This window comes from Cydia splendana, chromosome 2, assembly GCF_910591565.1.
Source record: "Cydia splendana chromosome 2, ilCydSple1.2, whole genome shotgun sequence".
NCBI lineage: Eukaryota > Metazoa > Arthropoda > Insecta > Lepidoptera > Tortricidae > Cydia > Cydia splendana.
This window is the reverse complement of record NC_085961.1, coordinates 1385275-1405833: the sequence shown is the minus strand read 5'-3', so window position 1 is coordinate 1405833 and position 20559 is coordinate 1385275. Positions and strand designations below refer to the sequence as shown.

Sequence of the window (20559 nt, the reverse complement as noted above, 5' to 3'; positions counted from 1 at the left end):
AATATATTTGATTTGTTCCCTAGTTAAACTAAACAAATATACAAAAAAAGCTAGTCGAACAACTCATCCCGCGGCATTCCATACGCAAAGGCGCCCATTGCGCTCGACGCGTTGTCACGCTGAATCGCGATATACAGCCTATACATCAGAATAGACCCGGAACGAGGTTCATCATTTAAATTGGAAATTGATTGGAGTTTCTAATCAACAATAGATCCCCGCACCTTTCTATTTTAGCATCTACATACGTTACGAGTACGTTAGGTATTGTTTGTACATGTACGTACACGTTAATATACACCACGAGCTAACTCAAGTGTAATTACAAACGCTTGCCGAACGGACGCGAGTCGCATATATTTTCACTAACCAGAATAGATAGATAGAATATTCTTTATTGGCATACCTCAGTAAAAAGATACAAAAGAAAAGAAACAATTTATTAAATGTAGAGGCAGACAACAGGCGGTCAACAGAATATACTCATACCTAATTGTATATGTACGTAATACGTACGCCGTAATTTTAAATTTAAGAGTATAGTAAACCACCGCTGCTCCATACAAACGTAGTCCCGGTTTTTTCCCTAGATATTGAGATTATAGAAAATATTTTTTCACCTCAGCAGCTCGAACAAGGGTACTTTGCTTCGTAAAAACAGTGAGCAAAATGCGATTTTGCTCACTAAGTCATTTTGTCTCACTCAGTGAGCAAAATCGCATTTTGCTCACCGAGTGAGACTAAATGAGTGAGCAAAATCGCATTTTGCTCACTGAGTGAGACAAAATGTCATTCAAGTGATCTTTATAGTCAAATGTCATTTCAACATGCGGGGTCTAATACAAGTTCGATATACTTGGGTTCTATTATCTCTGTCCCTCTATGTATGTTTTCACTGCTTTGACTGCTTAAATAGGGTGAAAAATTTTGTGTACTACACGAGATCAAAGTTATTTACATCTCGTGCGCTTTTGAATCCCTTACTACGCTCAAGATTCTAAATTAGATTCACGAGCGTAGCGAGTTATAGAATCATAGATAATTATAGAATCTTTCGCTTGCACGGGACTCAAAATAAGCACTCGAAGAAATATCAAACTTTGATCTCTTGTTGTACAAATAACTATTATATACACATTTCAATGCGTTTAGACCTCAGCTATGCATATTCGTTACATTCGCACAGTTAGGAGCTTTTAAAATTTAAAATCAAATTCGTCACACAATAAAATCAAAGAGCGTTATGGTTAATATACATCAAATTGTATAAAATATTTTTTACAATGTCATCCAGAGAGGAAATCGGTATTACGTTTGTATGGAGAAGCATATGTCCCATTTGAGTGTTCTCGCACAGCAAGAATGTCCTCTATCGGATCGACATGGGGCAAGCAAAATCACATCGTACACTTTTCAACACTTTTTAACAACTTTTTGTTACCAAATCTTGCACCCCTCGATCTCTTTTTGTGTAAGGATGAAGCCCTTGCTACACGGTCGCCGACAAGCCTTCAGACCGCGTGGCCTTGGTCTGTCCCGGACCGTGTAGACAGTTGTTTCCAACAAAATTTGACCAAAACTGACCAAGGACAGACCAAGGTCAGACGGTTAGAAGGCTTGTCGGCGACCGTGTAGCAAGGGCTTTATGTGCATGACTTTGAGCACGTGCTTCGGCAGAAGGGAAATAGTGCGAATGCCGACTCCCTTCCCGGTGTTGGTCGAAGGTTCGAATAGGCCCGTTAACACTGGTTCACGAAAACACTCGCCAGTCTATTGCGGCAAAGCACTCTGTCCGCCTTGCGCTCACAACACAAACAAGCGCCGAAGTGACATTGATTTGATAATGTTTGTCGATGTTTGACTGCCATTGTTGGGTTTCTGGTTGAACTTCGGAATGGCGAAGTCGTCTAGAGAAGAGAATATTGTTTTATGCTTATTTAACTCTAAGACCAAATTAAATTACTTTCTATGAAAATCGTCAAATTTCTATGAATTGATGACGTACAAATAACACTTGAATTATCGGCTCTCACTATCGTTGCAGACTTTTCTTGGTCTAACTCTACCTAGGTATACAAGGTCGCGGGAAAAAGCTAATAAGTACCCATACTTATATGCTTCTACAAATTTGTCACTATTTTTAAACATCATTAATTTGTTAAAATAAATCTCGACACTTATAATTTTGCATATGAAAAGATATTACAAGATCCTATTTAAATATCAATAGTTAAACCAATTCTATAACATTAACTATTCCATATTCAATAACTGGCAGTGTGTCTGTCCGCAGCGTAAACAAGGCGCTCAGCGGGCGGTCACGATTTACTGCGCCGGACCCGAACCCGCGACCCGTGAGCTCGTGACCTCACGTCATCGTGTTTCGTAAGTTGTTGATATCGATATGGGAAAGTTGTGTGCGATTAGAATAGTAACATCAAAATGATATCAAGTCTCACAATTAACTATAATATTCTTAAAAACTAGGTAATGCATACTTTAAATAAATAAGATAAAATAAATCAATGTTACATATAGGACAATTTTACACAGATCAACCTATAGTTCATTAGGAAGAAGGTAAGCGATCTTGACATATATTTTTATTAAAAATCACCATTGAAAAATAAGTCACAGCAAATATTTATGTTAGAATTATATATCATATACGATCTTTTACATTCTTTCGCTTTCAGAAGTAATATAAAGTAAATTTTTAAAGCGTTTTTCAATATTTTTTAATAAAAAGACACGTCAAGATTGTTTCCTTCTTTCTAATGCTAAGAAAAACTAACTATAGTCCCAGAGGCCATAAATATCAGAAACATTTTATGCGTTTCGCTGTTCACGATATTATTGCAATTTACTTGTTTACTTCTGTATTTTATTGAACAAAGTTTAAATAAACGAGAAGTCAAGTATTCCTTTATAACCCCCTTTGCTTTGCAGATTTCTTCTGTTCTCCTTTAGCGATAATAAAAGTCAACTTATTGGCATTCCCCGATCCATCCTTATTTGAAATATTGTTTTTCCCGTGCAATAGAGTAAGCAATAACGCTATATTGTAATATACTGGCTTTTGAACACGTTTTGTCAGCATTTCGCTTTATGAAAATGTTTTATTGATGTTTTGTGGAGTTAAGGAAATATTGAGAGCTTTCGAGGAGCCAGCGTTAATATTTCTCATACGTATGATTTGTTCGAGGAAAAACTGAACAAGTGAACACATCAGAAATTATCAACATTTAATTTAATTATGTTTAATATTTCTTGCAATAGACGATAATATAAGTACTAAATACTTACAATAAAAAAAGTTTCATACAAATGAACGGGCGGGTGTATCTTACGGGCAGTTATATAGTAGGTATAGGTACTTTCATTTTGGAGTGAACTCAAAAGCAGCTCAAACAGAACCACAAAAATAACTGTTAAGATATTTAAATCTATAAGCAATTAAATTAAATTCGCGAATTTCATTTCGTCCAGAATCAAAAGGCGTAATTTTACATCACAATCATAATCAACGTTAATGAAATAAATCAAATGATGTTAACCAATAATCGAAGTTTATCAAATCACAATTAAATTTCCAACTCTTATTCCAAAACTCAAACTTAATCAAAATTACAGTCAATCAATTTTTAAACACTTCATATTTCTTAGAAACTAATTAATACGTCTTCTGGCTCATACATAATGGATGAAACCATCCACGCTACAGACAAATGTAAACCTTATTTGAATGTCTTAAGGTACACCTATGGTTAGCGAAGAGTGTCGCTGTTATGATGTATGGAATGAAAATCGACACCGAGGTGGGGAAAACGTTATGAATGGTCAATTTGTATTGATGAACGACTCCATCTTTAAGTTTTGATTCGAAATATGATTGTAGCAGTGTTAAGGTGATGTCCGGATCTCAACGGCAGCTGCATTACTGTTGCGGCGTCGTTATTGCTGTTGTATCTGCCAATTTCCTTGATAGAATGAGTGACATCCGCCGCGGCGTTACTGCCGCGATTATGACGTTCATTCCGTCACTCATTTTATCAAGTAATTTGACAGATACAGCAGCGGCAACAGGAATGCAGCCTTACCAGGAATCTAACTAGAGACCTCCTGCTTCGTAGGCAGTCACTGCCGGCTAGAGTAGGAGGCCAAAAGTTGCTGAAGAAAATGTTAACTATTCAGATCATCAACAGTAAGTATCAACAGCGATTTTGACATTTTCTGAGCAATGCTGCCCACCAATATTTCAAGAAAATCAGGAAACGTCAAAAAGCTATTTATCATCGCATTGATTATAAAATTTAACACTTCCTTCCAGGCAAGCAGCATTGCTGTAGACTACCCGAAGAGTTTAATGGCAACCATTCAGACTTGCTCGCACCTAATGAAGGCGCAGCCCTAAGGGCCAAGACACTGGATACAGCTCTTTAATTTTTTTATTATTAATATTTTAAGCCACTCGAATCTTGTTTCCCATACGAATAAATAAATTGCTGCAAAAATGCCAAACCTAAAGTCGATGTGCTGGATACTTGACATTTCCTGGAGGAATTCAGTCGACCGACAGCAATAACAGCAACGCTGCACCTGTACCTGTAGGTTGCTGTTGCAGTCTCGATTCGAATTAAACCAAGACCATTTGGTGTGATGGACGACGCCACCTTAACTAGTAATGGCGCCGTCTCTATTACCGGTATGTGGGTCGAAGGTGGTTGATTAATGACACCTTTGATGATTGTGATCACACTTCTTGATTAAATTATTACAATATGTTAACTAATATGAATTTCCATCGGAATTGGGTGAATTGTACCGATGTTTCTGTTTCTTTGTTTTTAGGGTTCCGTACCCAAAGGGTAAAAACGGGACCCTAAAGAAGGCCTTTCCAGTGGAGGAATTGTTTATCGTATACTCATAAAATTTAGCTTTTACTGAGTAAAAGCAAAAAATAACTTTAGAGGATCCAGTACCCCTAGTGTGAATATCATTCGATAGATGTATAGAAATATGTTTGAAAATTGTGACTTGTAATGCCTTATTACCAATAAATTATGTCTATGTCTATGTCTATGTCTAGATTTTCTATATAATTTTATAATTTTCATTTATATGTATTTTATCTTAAATTTTACAATAACAAGTCATTTTTAATTATTCGTTAGCAATATCTTCCGATTCACGAAATAAATTTCAGACGTTCGGGTAGTTCTGTTTACACTACTGGCAACACAGGATAGCGCTCTCACATTTGACAATTCGGATCTAGATTACTTCATGCCCTGACCATCATCCTTGTCGAACGCGTGTTAATTGTTATTTCCTTCTCGCTCAGTGTCAGCAGTCGCAGTGTTTTCCAAACTTTTCACGTCGTAAGCTTGGTAATTAATGTGTAACTGTGAATTAGTTTTTCAAACGTTTGTCTTGCATAGATAAATAAAGTTTAATTTAATACATTACATTTTTTTTATTTTACTATGTTTCTACATGAATAACTTAAAATTAATGCCGTTATAATAATTTTCACCGTTGGTTAAAATTCTCCCACATTTTAAAGTTTGAGAACCTGTAAACAGCATGATGACGTAGGCCCGTGTCAGTTAGGTCATACGTGAATCTCGGAAGAGAGTACCAGGCGGAGTATATTATTATACCATGGTACATTATGTAGAGGCCGTGAAGTAAGGGATTGCAGGACGAGATTGTGGTAGATTCGAGCACCATGTTTAACCGCTTATAAAATTGCCACCTTTTTTATCTTTTAAACTTGACATATGAAAAAGCTATTCGAGCACCATGTTTAACCGTTTATATAGTACCATAGATTTTTTTTTTTTTTAATGTCGCAAGTATGCTTACAGAGAGAGTGGTTTTCCCTTGTCAGTCTAATCTTAGTGAGCAAATTTAAAAAGTTAGAGCAGCGGACAATAATGTAAGTTTCATACTAACTCCCTACATTACTTCTTGGCCTAGGTCAAGAAGTAATGTAAGGAGCCATAAATGAGCAACTTGAGTGACATTAACGCATAAATTTCGGACTATATTTGAGAAAAGTGTCATTTTGTATGGGATTTTCAGTTTCCAAAACGTCCCGCTTGGCGCGCTGTTCAAAATCCCATACAAAAATAGACATAACGCAAACGCGAACGCTCGTCATGCTATCGAATGAAATGTATACAAGGGGTTTGGATTAAAACAATATTAGCTAATCCGCTCTAACCAAAATCTGCGGAAGTACCTATACTAAATTAACGTCAAGGGATTGAATATTGCTTATCGTTTAATAATGTTATAATCACGGACAGAGGTAGTTTAGGTTATTTTAGGTATTTACCTAAAAACTATACTTAAATAAATATTAATTTATGCTATAACGGCCTCCTAGCCTAGTCGGTTAGTGACCCTGCCTACGAAGCAGGAGGTCCCGGGTTCGAATCCTGGTAAGGGGCATTTATTTGTGTGTTCATCACAAGTATTTGTTCCTGAGTTATGGATGTTTTCCAAGATGTATTTGTATATATTGTGTATATTATATATATCGTCATCTAGTAGGTACAGATAACACAAGCCTTATTGAGCTTACTGTGGGACTATATTATTTATTTATTATTATTTATTAAAGCTTACTTACACGGTAACTACATAAAAGTATCTGCATTTTACTGTTACTGTAAGCATCAAAAGTAACGGATCCGACTACACGTCAAAAGTATCTATCATTCTCTAATGACTAGGTACTAATAAAATAACATATTTATAAGTAAGGTACTAAGTATACCCCGGTAAGACCGTACTATTTTTCGGTGAATTGGAAGGCCGTCAAAAAAATAATTCTTATTTCTCACTAACGTTTTCCCCCAAATGTTTATTGCAAATAATAAAAAAGATAACTATAGTTATAAAATAGTTCAGGAGTAATCTATTACACTCAAAGTTGAATTACAATTCTTCAAGACACCATCAATGAACCGAAAAACCCTCTCGGACTAAGATCCGACTAATTGCTAATTTGAACTCTAAAGCAAGGAGAATAAGTTGAATACGTTGCAAAAATCCGGTCTTGACCATTTTACACTTAGACTGTCACATATAATATAGAACGCGAACTATAGAGATTCTAGGATTCTAAAAAATATTCCAGAGAATCCAGAGTGGCAGATACTTTTGGTGTTGTGTAGGTATGCTATTTATGCGTTGTTTCAAATTTGAAAACTGCTCCACAGAAACATTCAATTGTTTTTTTTAATGTGAATTATACATTTTATGGGTTGCCACATAAAACATGTATTTTATTTAAAGAACACAACGAAGATATACATTTTAAATACATCACCAATCCATTATTCCAACTCACTAACTCCCAAACCAATATGGTAAATGTGAGACTAGAACCTTGGAATATCTAAATAAAATATAAATAAAGAAATCCATTAGCTAACAAGCGTATTCAAGCCAACTGGGCCGGCGATTATTCATTCAGAAAATTTACGATACCGAGGAATCGATTAAAACAAAATCGAGTCAAAGAATTATAACGAAAGATTGTTTAAATACGATATTATGAAAAGGAAAAGGACAATTTTATTTTGTAAAAGGGAAACAGTCATTTCGTAAAGAGTTGGAATTTCGAGGATATTGAAAGTAAAGATAACATTACAGTTTTTCTGTGGTTTTTCTTTATAAATAAACTCGAAATTATGAATTAATGTAATAATGTCCATTCAAATAATTTAATACCCGTACGATTTCGTACCCTGTCACAGTGACAATCCATAGGAAAGTTGCTAGGGACCTCATACTACAATTGTATTGTCAATATGACAGAATACAAAATGGTATAGGGACCGTGCGCGTTGGAGGGCCTGACATTGTAGCCTGAATAGGAAACATATGTGCACATGTACATTGCCAAAGCAAGTGCTACCATCTACCGGTTCTTGTAGGTACGTTTTCTTGTACATAGTAGGTTCTGTCATCTTGTGGGCTACATCGGAAGCATAAAGGTGACATTCCATTTCCAACTGCAGCTGCAATACTGTCAATTTTACTATGGAAATTGACAATGACAGCGACGCGTTCAGTACCGGTAGTTAGAAATGGAATGTTACCATTAACGTCACATTTACGCCTCGCGCCAAAAATCTGACGGCTCCTATGCTGCCCCCTATATTTCATGCACGGCAAATTAGATACCTGGACCATACCTAGTATTCGGATTCGTACAAATAGTGTATATCCAGTATTACTGCTGCAGTTTTACAGTGCGTTATTACTGCCGACTGCATTACTGCCGCAAATGTCAAAATCTGGGCAGAAACATCGATTTTGACATTTGCGGTGCATTACTGCCGTAGTAATGCTGCCATTACTGCAGGAAACGTCAAATTGAAAAGGTACAGTTATAAAACCAAGCATTTATTTAGTAGGAATCCAGAAATTGATCTCACGTCTCACGTTCCAAATATTAATATTAATATTTAAGCGTAAACATAACTACTAATAAACGCACAAACCAATAAACCTCTAGAAACCCAGTATCTTTCCTAAACGAATGTGTTACTAACACATCTGTCAACATATTCTTTGTCACATTTAAATTTATATAAAATATTAGTGGGTAGAATAATTCAGCGAGAAACGCAACGGGACACCGCTAGGCCAAACCCTATTATACACGTTGCAAGCAAAAATGAGCTTTAATGATTGAGTCGTTCTTCAAACTTAAAAAAAAATCGAAGACTGTACAAACAGTCGCCAATATGTCGGAACGGCCAAGGTGCTCACAAATATCTGAACTCGCTTGTATTGTCAAGGCGTTAGAGTACCTACTTCTTCAGATATTTTTGAGCACCTCGGCGGCTCCGATATATCTGATACTGTACATAACAAGTTTGGCGTTAAAGGCGATTTTGATGTAATATTCGTAAAACATAATTTTGACAAAACCTTTGGATTCTCAAAATGACAATCCTTAGTCAAAAACTACAACCTACCATCGTCCACACTGTTAACTGACAGTAAACCTTATTACAAAAGGCATAAGATGGAGTTAAGTGTTGCTGTTTGTACGAACGAATAAATTAACGAATCATTTAGAATGGTTATTAGATTAAGCCATATTAGGTTGCCGATAAAGTGTTACACTAGAAATATAATGATATCATCATAACCGACGTTAGAGCGTTTACACATGGTCCGACCCGATATCGGCTGTAGGATCCTACATTCGCGTAGTCGCTGTCTTTAAGCCCTTGCTACACGGTCGCCGACAAGCCTTCTAACCGTCTGACCTTGGTCTGTCCTTGGTCAGTTTTGGTCAAATTTTGTTGGAAACAACTGTCTCCACGGACCAAGGCCACGCGGTCTGAAGGCTTGTCGGCGACCGTGTAGCAAGGGCTTTAGCGGTCACGCATACTACAATAAACATTATGCATACCTACATATACGCACACAAACAAATATTACCGGTCCGACAGCTGACGGGGGGCTCCAATATGGCTAAATTTATTGGAAGCGCCTTTCCGACATCGGATGTCGGCAGGCGCCTATGAGAAAAACAGCTGCGGTAGAGTGCCATATGGCATCAAGTCCGCCTTTTTTGCGTTATTTATTGTTTTTTTGTACTCAATAATAAAATGAATAAATAGAAACAGAAAAACACACATGTCTTACATTTTACTTCTATCCGACATCCGATATCGGATCGGGCAGTGTGAAAACGCTCTACTATCAACCGGCCTCCAAAGTTACGGTTTTAACTCGCGCCCCGCTGGGTTTACGCACAAATTATGTTTTATGGCAACATTGACAAATTGGGTACTTTACGAGAGGCCGCCATTGGCGAGATGATCAATATTGGGCCCAATACGTAACATTAGGTAACGCCCTAGTGTTTGACAAACCGATTCCAATAGTTGGCAGCCTGTTGGTCACTTTTATTACTTGCAATAAAATTCATCATGTTCATCTTCCTCGCGTTATCCCGGCATTTTACCACAGCTCATCATGGGAGCCTGGGGTCCGCTTGGCAACTAATCCCAAGGCACAAGTTTTTACGAAAGCGACTGCCATCTGACCTTCCAACCCAGAGGGTAAACTAGGCCTTATTGGGATTAGTCCGGTTTCCTCACGATGTTTTTCTTCACCGAAAAGCGACTGGTAAATATCAAATGATATTTCGTAAATACATAAGTACCGAAACACTCATTGGTACGATTACCTTCAAAAGGTTGAAGGTAGGTTTGGACACTGTAGAGATATTTACACTATGGCAGTTTACACCACACACATTCAAACTCTTTTCAAGTTATAGAAAAAAGCAAACAGATTTGAGAGGATAAATTTAATTTAAAAATGTTGATTTAAATATTTTAAAACTGTTTGAATTTGAGGTACGATGTTCATAATGATGTTTTTTACGATATCTGCAAACGAGCAGACGAATCACCTGATAGTAAGCAATTAGCGTCGCCCATGGACATCTGCAACACCAGAGGAGTTGCAAGTACCTCGTTCCCTCTAAGATGGGAGTACGCTCTTTTCTTTGAAGGTTTAAACTGTTTAAAAAGGTCGTATGGGTCCGGAAATTTTGGCGAGCGTTCATTGTTAAACATGGCGGTGGCAGCTGTCATTTTATAACTGTCAAACTTTGCATACAAGCATTATAACGACCTACGGTAAAGTTTGACGACAGTTTGTTTCAACCGGCTCTCAATGATACTATATGTACCTATACTTAAATAAGGTTTTTAGGTCTAAGACAAGGAAATTTTTATTTACAATACCATTATTTAGCGCGTTTAAAACAAACGCGAAAAAATCGAATGAGATAATTTAGGACCACGAAAAAATGCACTATACAATTAGATATAACTAGTATATAGTCAGCAGCATCAATAGAAGTTGCTAAGCGGGCGAGGAGTTCAAAATTACCTTGACACGCTCTTATTCTCTTAACAATAAAGTCGCGTCAAGATCATTTTGAACACCTGGCCCGTTTAGCAACTTCTGCAGTGCTGCTGACTGTACTATTTGTACTACTAAGTATAATATAAATAACCACAACAACAACCAAGTGCGAGTCGGATTTTGGACAAGTGCGAGTCGGACTCGCCCGGCATTCGGGTTCCGTACTTTTCAGTAAGTATTTGTTGTTATAGCGGCAACAGAAATACATCATCTGTGAAAACTTCAACTGTCTAACTGTCACGGTTCATGATAAGATATATACAGCCTGGTGACAGACAGACAGACGGACAGACATACAGACGGACAAACGGACAGTGGACTCTTACTAATAGGGTCCCGTTTTTACTCTTTTTTTTATACCACATCGGTGGCAAACAAGCATACGGCCCGCCTGATGGTAAGCAGTCACCGTAGCCTATGGACGCCTGCAACCCCAGAGGTGCTACAAGCGCGTTGCCGACCTTTTAAAAACCTGTACACTCCTTTTTTGAAGAACCCCATACTGTAGACCCTCGGGAAAACCTCGGTAGGGAGCTCATTCCACAGCCGGAGCGTCCGCGGGAGGAAATTCCTCTTAAATCGCACAGTACGCGACCATTTAGGTTCTGCCGACGGCGAGCGGTGCGGTGATAGAAAGCGGCCGTTGGCATCATGTCAAATAATTCCTCAAAGCACAGCCCATTGTACAAGCGGTAGAACACACACAAGGAGGCAAAGTCTCTCCTTAGACTTAAAGGTTCAATACCGCTTGTGAGTTTGGGATCATCGACGATTCGTACAGCGCGCCTTTGGACTGAGTCGAAGGGTCCAAGCTGGCATCCAGGTGCTCCTGCCCAAAGGTGACAGCAGTACTCCAAATGGGGTCTGACTTGCGATTTATAAAGCAGCAGTCTTTGCCCCGGAGTAAAGTATCGCCTCGCTTTATTGAGCACACCGAGTTTTTTGGATGCCAGCGCAGCCTTACCTTCCGTCTCCAGTGACGTCCAATTCCGTAGCCAGGTGGCCGGACGTCACTGGAGATGTCGACACCTAGGATCCCAATACTCCCTGACATGGTAAGGGCTGTGCCCTGGAACTGTGGGACCACAGTAAATGGGGTTTTCTTAGCGGTGAACGCGCAAACTTGTGTCTTGGTGGGGTTGAATCGCACTAAATTGTCCCGACCCCACACCGAAACTCTGGATAGAGGGCTCTCAATGTCCGACACAAGCTTTTCACGACTCTCCAGCACCACAGAACGAGGGATATTGGCACGGCCTGTGTAATAGGCATCCCCAGTACTGTCGTCTGCATAGCAATGAATCTCATCGATAGACAACATGTCATTGATGTGCAGCAAAAACAGCGTTGGGGATAGCACAGAACCTTGCGGAACGCCAGCGTTAATGTCCATGCTATCGGAGCAGCTTCCGTCTACTACAGCTCGTATGCGTCTGCCGGACAAAAAGCTAGCGATCCATTTGCATAGTCTCTCCGGCAATCCATAAGATGGTAACTTCGACAGAAGACCCCGATACCAGACCCGATCGAACGCTTTCGCTATATCTAGGCTGACTGCCAATGCCTCACCTTGACTCTCAATGGCCGAAGCCCAGCGGTGTGTGAGATACACTAGAAGATCACCAGTCGAGCGACCGTGGCGAAAACCATACTGGCGGTCGCTGATCAGGTCGTGTTCTTCTAGGTATCTCAGGAGCTTTGCGTTAATTATACGCTCCATGACCTTAGAGAGAAGGGAGGTAATAGCGATAGGCCTGTAATTCGATGGGTCCGATCTATCGCCCTTTTTAGGCACAGGGTGCACAAGGGCCGTCTTCCACGAAGATGGAACATGCCGTTTGTCGCTAGAGAGTGTGAAAAGACGCGCCAACACGGGACACAACTCAGAAGCACACTGCTTAAGCACAAGAGCTGGTATGCCGTCTGGCCCGCTCGACTTATGGACGTTCAGGGATAGCAACTCCCGCCGAATATCCCTCTGTGTGAATGAGATTTCTGGCATGGAGTATACGCACCGCGGGATGGTGGGCGGCACGGCGCTACCGTCGTCGTTCAGGGTCGAGTTCGAGACAAAAAGAGTACCAAGTAGATCGGCTTTCTCTTTTGCACTGTGGGCCAGATCACCATCAGCTTTCCGCAGTGGTGGTAAAGACGACTGACAAAAATTTCCCTCGGCAGCTTTGTCGAGCGACTAGAACGCGCGACTCCCAGTGGGATAGCCCGCTAGTTTCTCACCAATTCTGCCGACGAAATCGCGTATTTAGCCCGGGCAATGGCTTTTTTACTGGACCTCGAGGCAGCGTTTAATTTGCGTTTCACATCAGAAATGTTCGGATCCTTATTAGCTACGGCCTTGGTCCAAGCCCTGTAAGCAGCTTGCTTGCGAACTGTAGCTTCTTTACAAGGCCGATTAAACCAAGGACGTCGCTTTGCTCCCGCAGCTATTACCGAGTTGGGAATGAAACAATCCATTCCCAGCAGTATTGTCTCGGCAACATTGGCTGCACAGGAGTCAGGATCGTCTTCAGGAGTCAGGATCTTTGGGTACGGAACCCTAAAATATCATTCCCACTTGAAGTGCCCTAACTTGTTTTTTATTATTGTAGGTACTACTTTTACGGAACATTAAAAAACCATCTTAACAAACCTCCGGGTGACAATTATTTTTATTTATTTTTTATTTTAAACTTTATTGCACAGTAAAAAATATACAGTGACAAAAGGCGGACTTAATGCTACACGGCATTCTCTACCAGTCAACCTTTAGGCCAAACAGAGAAGCATAGTTGGTGCGGGTATGTAAAAACACTAAAACTTGATGCTTAAAATTAATAGGTACAGATATAAATGTAAGAAGATAAAATAAATATATATACAACAACGATATATACGTATATGTATACAATAATGATATATAATATATATAAATATACATAAATATACCTGCTCCTAATTTACTATGATTTAATTATGAGACTTTTCAAAAAGATACTTGCGCAGCTTGCGCTTGAACGTTAACTTAGTGTCGGCTTGTCGTATGCTGAGAGGCAAATCATTCCAGAGACGGATGGCTTGCACGGTGAATGATTTGGATAGCACTAGAACGGTGATGCGGGACAGCTAAAACAAGTTTACGAGCAGTGCGAAGTTCGCATCCGGGTCGGGCAGTTACAAATTTAAATTCAGATCTCAAGTAATCTGGCGCCACTGGGTCAAATAGAATGGAGAACAGGGTGCATAAACTTTTGAGACTTCTGCGCTCACGAATACGAAGCCAGTTGAGTTTATGGCGAAAGGCGGATACGTGGTCATATTTCCGGAGGCCATAAATGAACCGAATACAGTTGTTCTGTAGTCGGTCGAGCTTGTCCAGTAATTCTTGCGTCATATTAGTGCAGCACACATCACAATAATCAATGACAGGTAACACCAGTGCTTGAATAAGGAGAGTTTTGGTAGAAATCGGTAGAAAATGTTTAAACCTATATAGCGAGCGCAAGGTATACGTAACTCTTCGACACACATCGGACACTTGGGGTTCCCAGGTCAGGCCACAGTCAAACAGCAATCCTAAGTTTTTAACTTTGGTGGAAAAAGGGATGACAATATTTTCGAAGAGAATCGGTGCAACATACGTGAAGTCCTTATTTAATACCAGACGCGGATTCCCGATAATGATAGCCTGACACTTGGAGGGATTCACAGCAATTCCGAAGTCTTTGGACCAAGATGAGATGCGATTGAGGTCATCATTCAATCTCGAGATAGCCTCATCCACGTCCTCAAGCCTCGATTGGGTGTAAAGTTGTAGGTCATCAGCATATAAATGGTAGGAGCACTTAATTTTGGTTGTAATCAAGTTAATAAAAACGGAAAAAAGCAAGGGAGAAAGTATACCACCCTGAGGAACGCCCGAAGTTAGGTCGCACCAGTCGGAAAGCGACTGATCAGCTCGGACGGCCTGGCGGCGTCCCTGTAGGTAGGATGCAAACCACTCTGCCACTGACGACGAGATATTTAGGTGATTAAGTGTAGCGAGGAGGAGATCGTGATTTACTGCGTTGAATGCGTTCGAGAAGTCAATTAGGACCAAGACAGTAACTAGTGAAGATTCAATGCCAAGCCTTACATCTTCAACGACCTTTAGCAGCGCAGTGGTGGTACTGTGACCTGGGCGGAAACCTGACTGTAGCGGTGAGAGGAGATGGTTGGAAAAGATGTGATGTATGATGAAAAGATGAAGTAGAGTGGGATTAGGGGTTTTCGGGAGAGGAATAACAAAGGCACTACGCCACGCAGAAGGGAAAATACCCGAGGACAATGAAAAATTTACAATGTAAGTGATGATTGGTACAATGTTTTCTAAGATATTTATTATCATTAACCTACTTATCTCGTCATGTCCGATCGCATTCGACTTTACCGACAATAGCACCTTACGTATCTCGTCGTCAGTAGCCGGGGTGAAAGAGAATGTAGTTATAGAAGGAGATGACAGAGTACTGATGAAAGATAAACCAAGAGACTTTGTAGTGGGGTCTAAGGAAGAAGTTTTAGAAAAATGATTATTAAAATCGTTTAAAGGGAATGGTAAAGAATTAGAACTACACTGAGAGCTACCCACACCAATAGATTTTAGAAACTTCCATGTGTCAGCAGGCGAAGAAACAATGACAATCATATTAGAACTATATTTTGCTTCGCACAATTTGAAATAACTATCGAAAGATAAATTTGGTAAATTGTATACGGCTTGATACGGCTAACCACCCTCTTTTTAATATCATAGATAAGGGTATAATAACCAAAACCAATCATAGCCAAACGCTATGATAACACCCTCACACCCAAAACGTCTTATGTTCATACAAGACAAACATCACATACGTCTTTTTGATAAACGGTTTATATTGATCGGACGGCACAGTCGCCATCAGATATATCGGAGCGGCCAAGGCGCTCACAATTATCTGAACACGCCTCTATTGTCAAGGCGTTAGAGCGCGTGTTCAGATATTTTCGACCACCTCGGCCGCTCCGATATTGTCTGATGGCGACTTTACGCGATACGAAACACATTAACCTTTTATTCGTTCGATAAGACATCCAGTTCCGGGTAACATGGCGTAAATATTTTATGGTACGTTAAAGACTACTTTTAGCTTCGAGCAACACGGAAGGGAGGCGGCATTCGCACTATTTCCCCTCTGCCGAGGTACAAGATTAGCGCGTCAATCTAATCTAGCGCGGGTAATAAAACTAGTTGCACTTGGATTTTTCACTAGACCGAGTTCAGACGCGCGCGTGAACACTGCTGCACAAAAATGCCTGTTTGCTCGGTTTTTTGTTATAAGAAGAGGTCGGGGACATCAAATTTACAAAAAGAAAGTGTTACATTTCACATGTAATATTTTTTTTTACATATCATACGTTTAATTACATTCAAACACAATTATTATATTTAGTCTCATGTAATTGTTGGATTTATCGATTTTGCTCGCTCAGTACAAATTGCGGATCGGTCGAGCGACAAATCCGACTTCTCATCTCTCAGAATACGATAACATACTTCAACGAAAATGTGTTAGTGTGCGTGTTGTGACACTTGTCACTCGTCCGTGCACAAAAAGAGGTTGCAAGATTTGTCTTTGACGTGTGTCATTTTCTATGTATTTGTGTCGTCATTACAGATTGGATTTTGTATGTAAGTGTGTGAGAAGTGCGACTGTGTGCACCTTTCCCCCCGCGAAAAATGGCAGAAAGATTTGTACGGTGAGATATCGCTTGGGCCCCTCCCTTCCGATGTGTCGGAAGCCGGTGTTGCTCGAAGACTTTTAGGGTGATTGGTATTTTTTTAGTATACAAAAATAACTTTACAGTTTTGCACCTTACAGCCCGTTCACACAGAGTATCCGTATTTACGGTACACGTTTTAACGGATACAACAAAAAAATATGCTTTGTTCACACATAGGCACCGTATAACGTTCAACGTATCCGGCATTAACTGAGAGCCCGTTCACACATACGTAGTCTCCGTAATTACGGACACGTCAGTATACCACCGCTAGTCTACCAGGATGGACGTTGTCGTGTTGTATTGGTACTATCGCCAGCGGAGACGGTACAATCGGCGTTATTGGCAGCATCCACTCTTGGTGCAAAGAGGTAGAGCAGGTGCTTACAGTTTACTCATGAGTCAGTTGCGGGGAGACGACTCAAAATTTTTTAATTACTTTCGTATGTCGATGTCTTCTTTTGATCATCTTCTTAAACTACTGGAAAAGGATTTAAAAAAGCAAGACACTAATTGGAGGAAAAGTATCTGCCCTGAAGAAAAACTAGCAATATTTTTAAGGTAAGTACTTTTTATTTTTACTCAAACGTTTACAATATTAAAACCCAGACATATCTAGCGTGTTCTCATCACTGCACGTAGATTGTACTGATGGTGATGGTGTACTATCACTATACACTATAATCTGGTCTTGTAAAATTTGTATTTGGTTACTAGCACCAGATGCTTGGGTATAATACCCTTGTGTTTGGTGATTAATAGCACCAGATGCTTGGGTAAAATACCCTTGTGTTTGGTGATTAATAGCACCAGATGCTTGGGTAAAATGCCCTTGTGTTTGGTGATTACTAGCCTAGTGCTTGCGTATATGGAGATGACCAATTGGTTGACGGGTTAACTTTCCTTCTTTTAATATCTTGCAATAGTTTAATAACTCCAGACTGAAATTCTAGAATTTCATCATCATTTAGCACAGCCAAGGACGGCAAAATACCTTTGAAGAATAAGAGATTACGATCATCCGGTTCAATGTTCTTGGGTTTTATCTGGTGGTCTATGTAGGCCATCATTTTAGCATCTAATTCATTTAATCTTTTTGTTGGTGCTCTTCGTTTTGTCGGGGGGGATTTTGTTTGAGTGTCATTGCGAATATGTTCAATCTCGTCACCGTCATCTCCGTTTGTTTTATTATTTTTGTTTACTGCCGTGGTGTTAACCTCATCAGTTTTTTCAGCACAGGCACTTTCGTGCGTTTCACCAGGCTCAATAATATTTTTTAAAAATAACATCTGATGATGATATTTGTACGGCTTTATCTTTGAGACAGCAGAACCAGATGTCTTGCAATTCTTTTTATCTTTTAACGTTCTCACCCAAGCATCTCTAATCTGTCTCCACTTTTTTATAACATATTTTCCTGAAACAAAAAAATTTTTTTTTCAGATATGTAGCATCCGGATGTTCATTTAAAGATCTTCATTACACCTATCGTGTTGGTGTATCGACCGTTAGCAACATTATAAAAGACGTTTCAAGATGCATATGGAATAATTTGAGTGCTGTATATATGCGACTTCCTGCATCAGTCGATTGAGTGGAAACAGATAGCAGATGGATTTAACAAAAGAGCAAATTTTCCACACTGTCTCGGTGCAGCAGATGGAAAACATGTCAGACTTAAAAAACCACAAAATAGCGGTTCAATGTATATGAATTACAAGGATTTTTTTTCCATCGTATTATTAGCGATCGTAGACTCTGACTATCGCTTCGTATACGTTAGTGTTGGATCTTATGGGAAAGAATGTGATTCATCAATATTCAAGGAGACAACATTTTGGAAAATGATGCTAGACGGCAGTTTACAAATACCAGCACCATGCCCATTATCAACAAACTCAGAGTTGAGAGTTCCATATGTGATCATTGGAGACGAAGGTTTCGGATTACATGAAAATTTACTTAGGCCGTTTGGCGGGACGCACCTGGACAAAAATAAGCGAATATTCAACTATCGCTTGACTAGAGCTAGGAGATACGTTGAATGTGTTTTCGGTATCTTAGCTAATAAGTGGAGAATATTCCATCGACCTTTAGACACTGATAAAACAACAGCTATATGGATCGTTAAGGCATGTACTGTTCTACACAACTTTATCAGGGATGAGGAGGGTTTAATCTCAAACAGTGATAATAGCGTATCTGAAGAAGTTCAACTCGAAAACCTACCTAATGAGAGAAGGACACGAGGTGGTAATGCTGCTAATTCAGTTCGAACAGAATTTATGAACTATTTTATGTCCGAAGCTGGGTCGGTTTCATGGCAGGACCAATCTATCTAGAATATACCTCAATTCAAATATAAAACGAAAACTTACCGAACTCTTGTCTTTGTTTTTGTTCCATATCCTCAAAATCTTTGTTTAAAATAACGCATATTTCGCGCCAACTTGCAGTACTAGCAGTCTTGTCTTTGTATTTATCTAGCGTCTTGTCCCAAAGAACTGGTCTCTGTTCCATTAAACTAATTAACAATTCCTTGTCTATTAAGTTATCCCATTCCTTGATTGACATGGTTGGTCGCAACAAAAGCACGCGTTCTTTAATGAATGCAAAATAGACAATGCGTGCATGTACAAACTTGTTTGTCTAGCTGCACCGCTCCCCCCGCCCCCCACACCACACACAGTTTATATCCAGTAAAAACGTACGGATACATGACGGATACGTATTCCGTTCATCCAGTATTCGATGACAAAACGGAATGTCACAATTTTACGGACCGTTATTTTTTACTGTATACTGAATACTGTGTCATATGTGAAGTCGCTCATACAACTCCATACGCCATCAATGAAAAAAAACGTATACGATAAAACGGAACAGTAAAACGGACACCCTGTGTGAACGGGCTGTTACTCTGTTGTAATAACGCTTAAAATATTTGACGTCGACGTAGATACCATCGCGTTCACTGTTAACTGACAGTTCGTAAACCTTATTACAAATGGCATAAGGTCCACCGTTGAACAGTGTTGCTATTTGTGCAAAAAGCGTGCGATGCGAAATCAAACAGGCCGTTCCGTTCTTAGTTTCATGGTTAAAAGTTTACTAAATATGTCGCTAGATGTCGCTGAACGGAATATGGCGATTTGTTCATCGCGCTAACGAAATTTTAATTGCATTTGTACAAGGGCTCACATATAAAAGCAAAACCAGACGCGTGATTAAATTAATTCATATTAAACGCGGAATCCTAATAGAACAAATTAAATAATAATAAAAAATATCGTAGGCGTAACTAGAATTATTTTAAACTATGCTAATAACACTTTAATCGTTCTAACAGTTTGATAGTTTTTGTCAAGCCGCCATTAAATATAACAAGCCACTTGTCCCAAACTAGCATAACTGCGCTTCTATGCTAATGTAACTATTTTAATGCATTATCGCCGTTCTGTTATAGTTATTAAATACATATAACTATAAATTTCAATGTAAATCCTTTATAGTATATGTTGATTATTTTAATCGTTGAAAATTCCTTCGGAAGTTATGGCACAAACAGCCGTCCATTTAAGAGCAATTCGGTGCCTGGTCAATTAAAGATTTTTTATTAAAAAAAAAACAACGTTATTTTTTTAAATATCAGCTTATGGAGGATACATATTATGGAAATTAAGGATTATGCAAGTATTATACTTATAAGTTTTTAGTGTTATGTTATGTTATAAAAAATGTACTTATAAGTTTATCAAATTATCACCTAAACTCGTAAAGATTTGA

At 39.2% G+C, this 20559-nt stretch overlaps 2 protein-coding genes and 1 long non-coding RNA gene across 3 annotated transcripts in view; 1 reads left to right on the top strand and 2 right to left on the bottom strand.

The window, feature by feature from the left end:
* Positions 1-20559, bottom strand: part of LOC134801853 (protein madd-4) — a 490229-nt gene that overhangs the window by 372064 nt on the left and 97606 nt on the right. The window lies entirely within an intron of this gene.
* On the top strand, positions 17224-19376 carry LOC134801563 (uncharacterized). The gene is made up of 2 exons (XR_010145693.1): positions 17224-17334; positions 18217-19376. It is a non-coding gene; the product is annotated as an uncharacterized LOC134801563 (long non-coding RNA).
* On the bottom strand, positions 17257-19347 carry LOC134801560 (uncharacterized). Its single transcript, XM_063774160.1, has 2 exons — positions 19152-19347; positions 17257-18190 (listed from the first exon to the last, which is right to left on the bottom strand). Exons 1-2 carry the CDS (start codon positions 19345-19347, stop codon positions 17622-17624), a joined length of 765 nt encoding a protein of 254 aa, XP_063630230.1. The 3' UTR covers positions 17257-17621.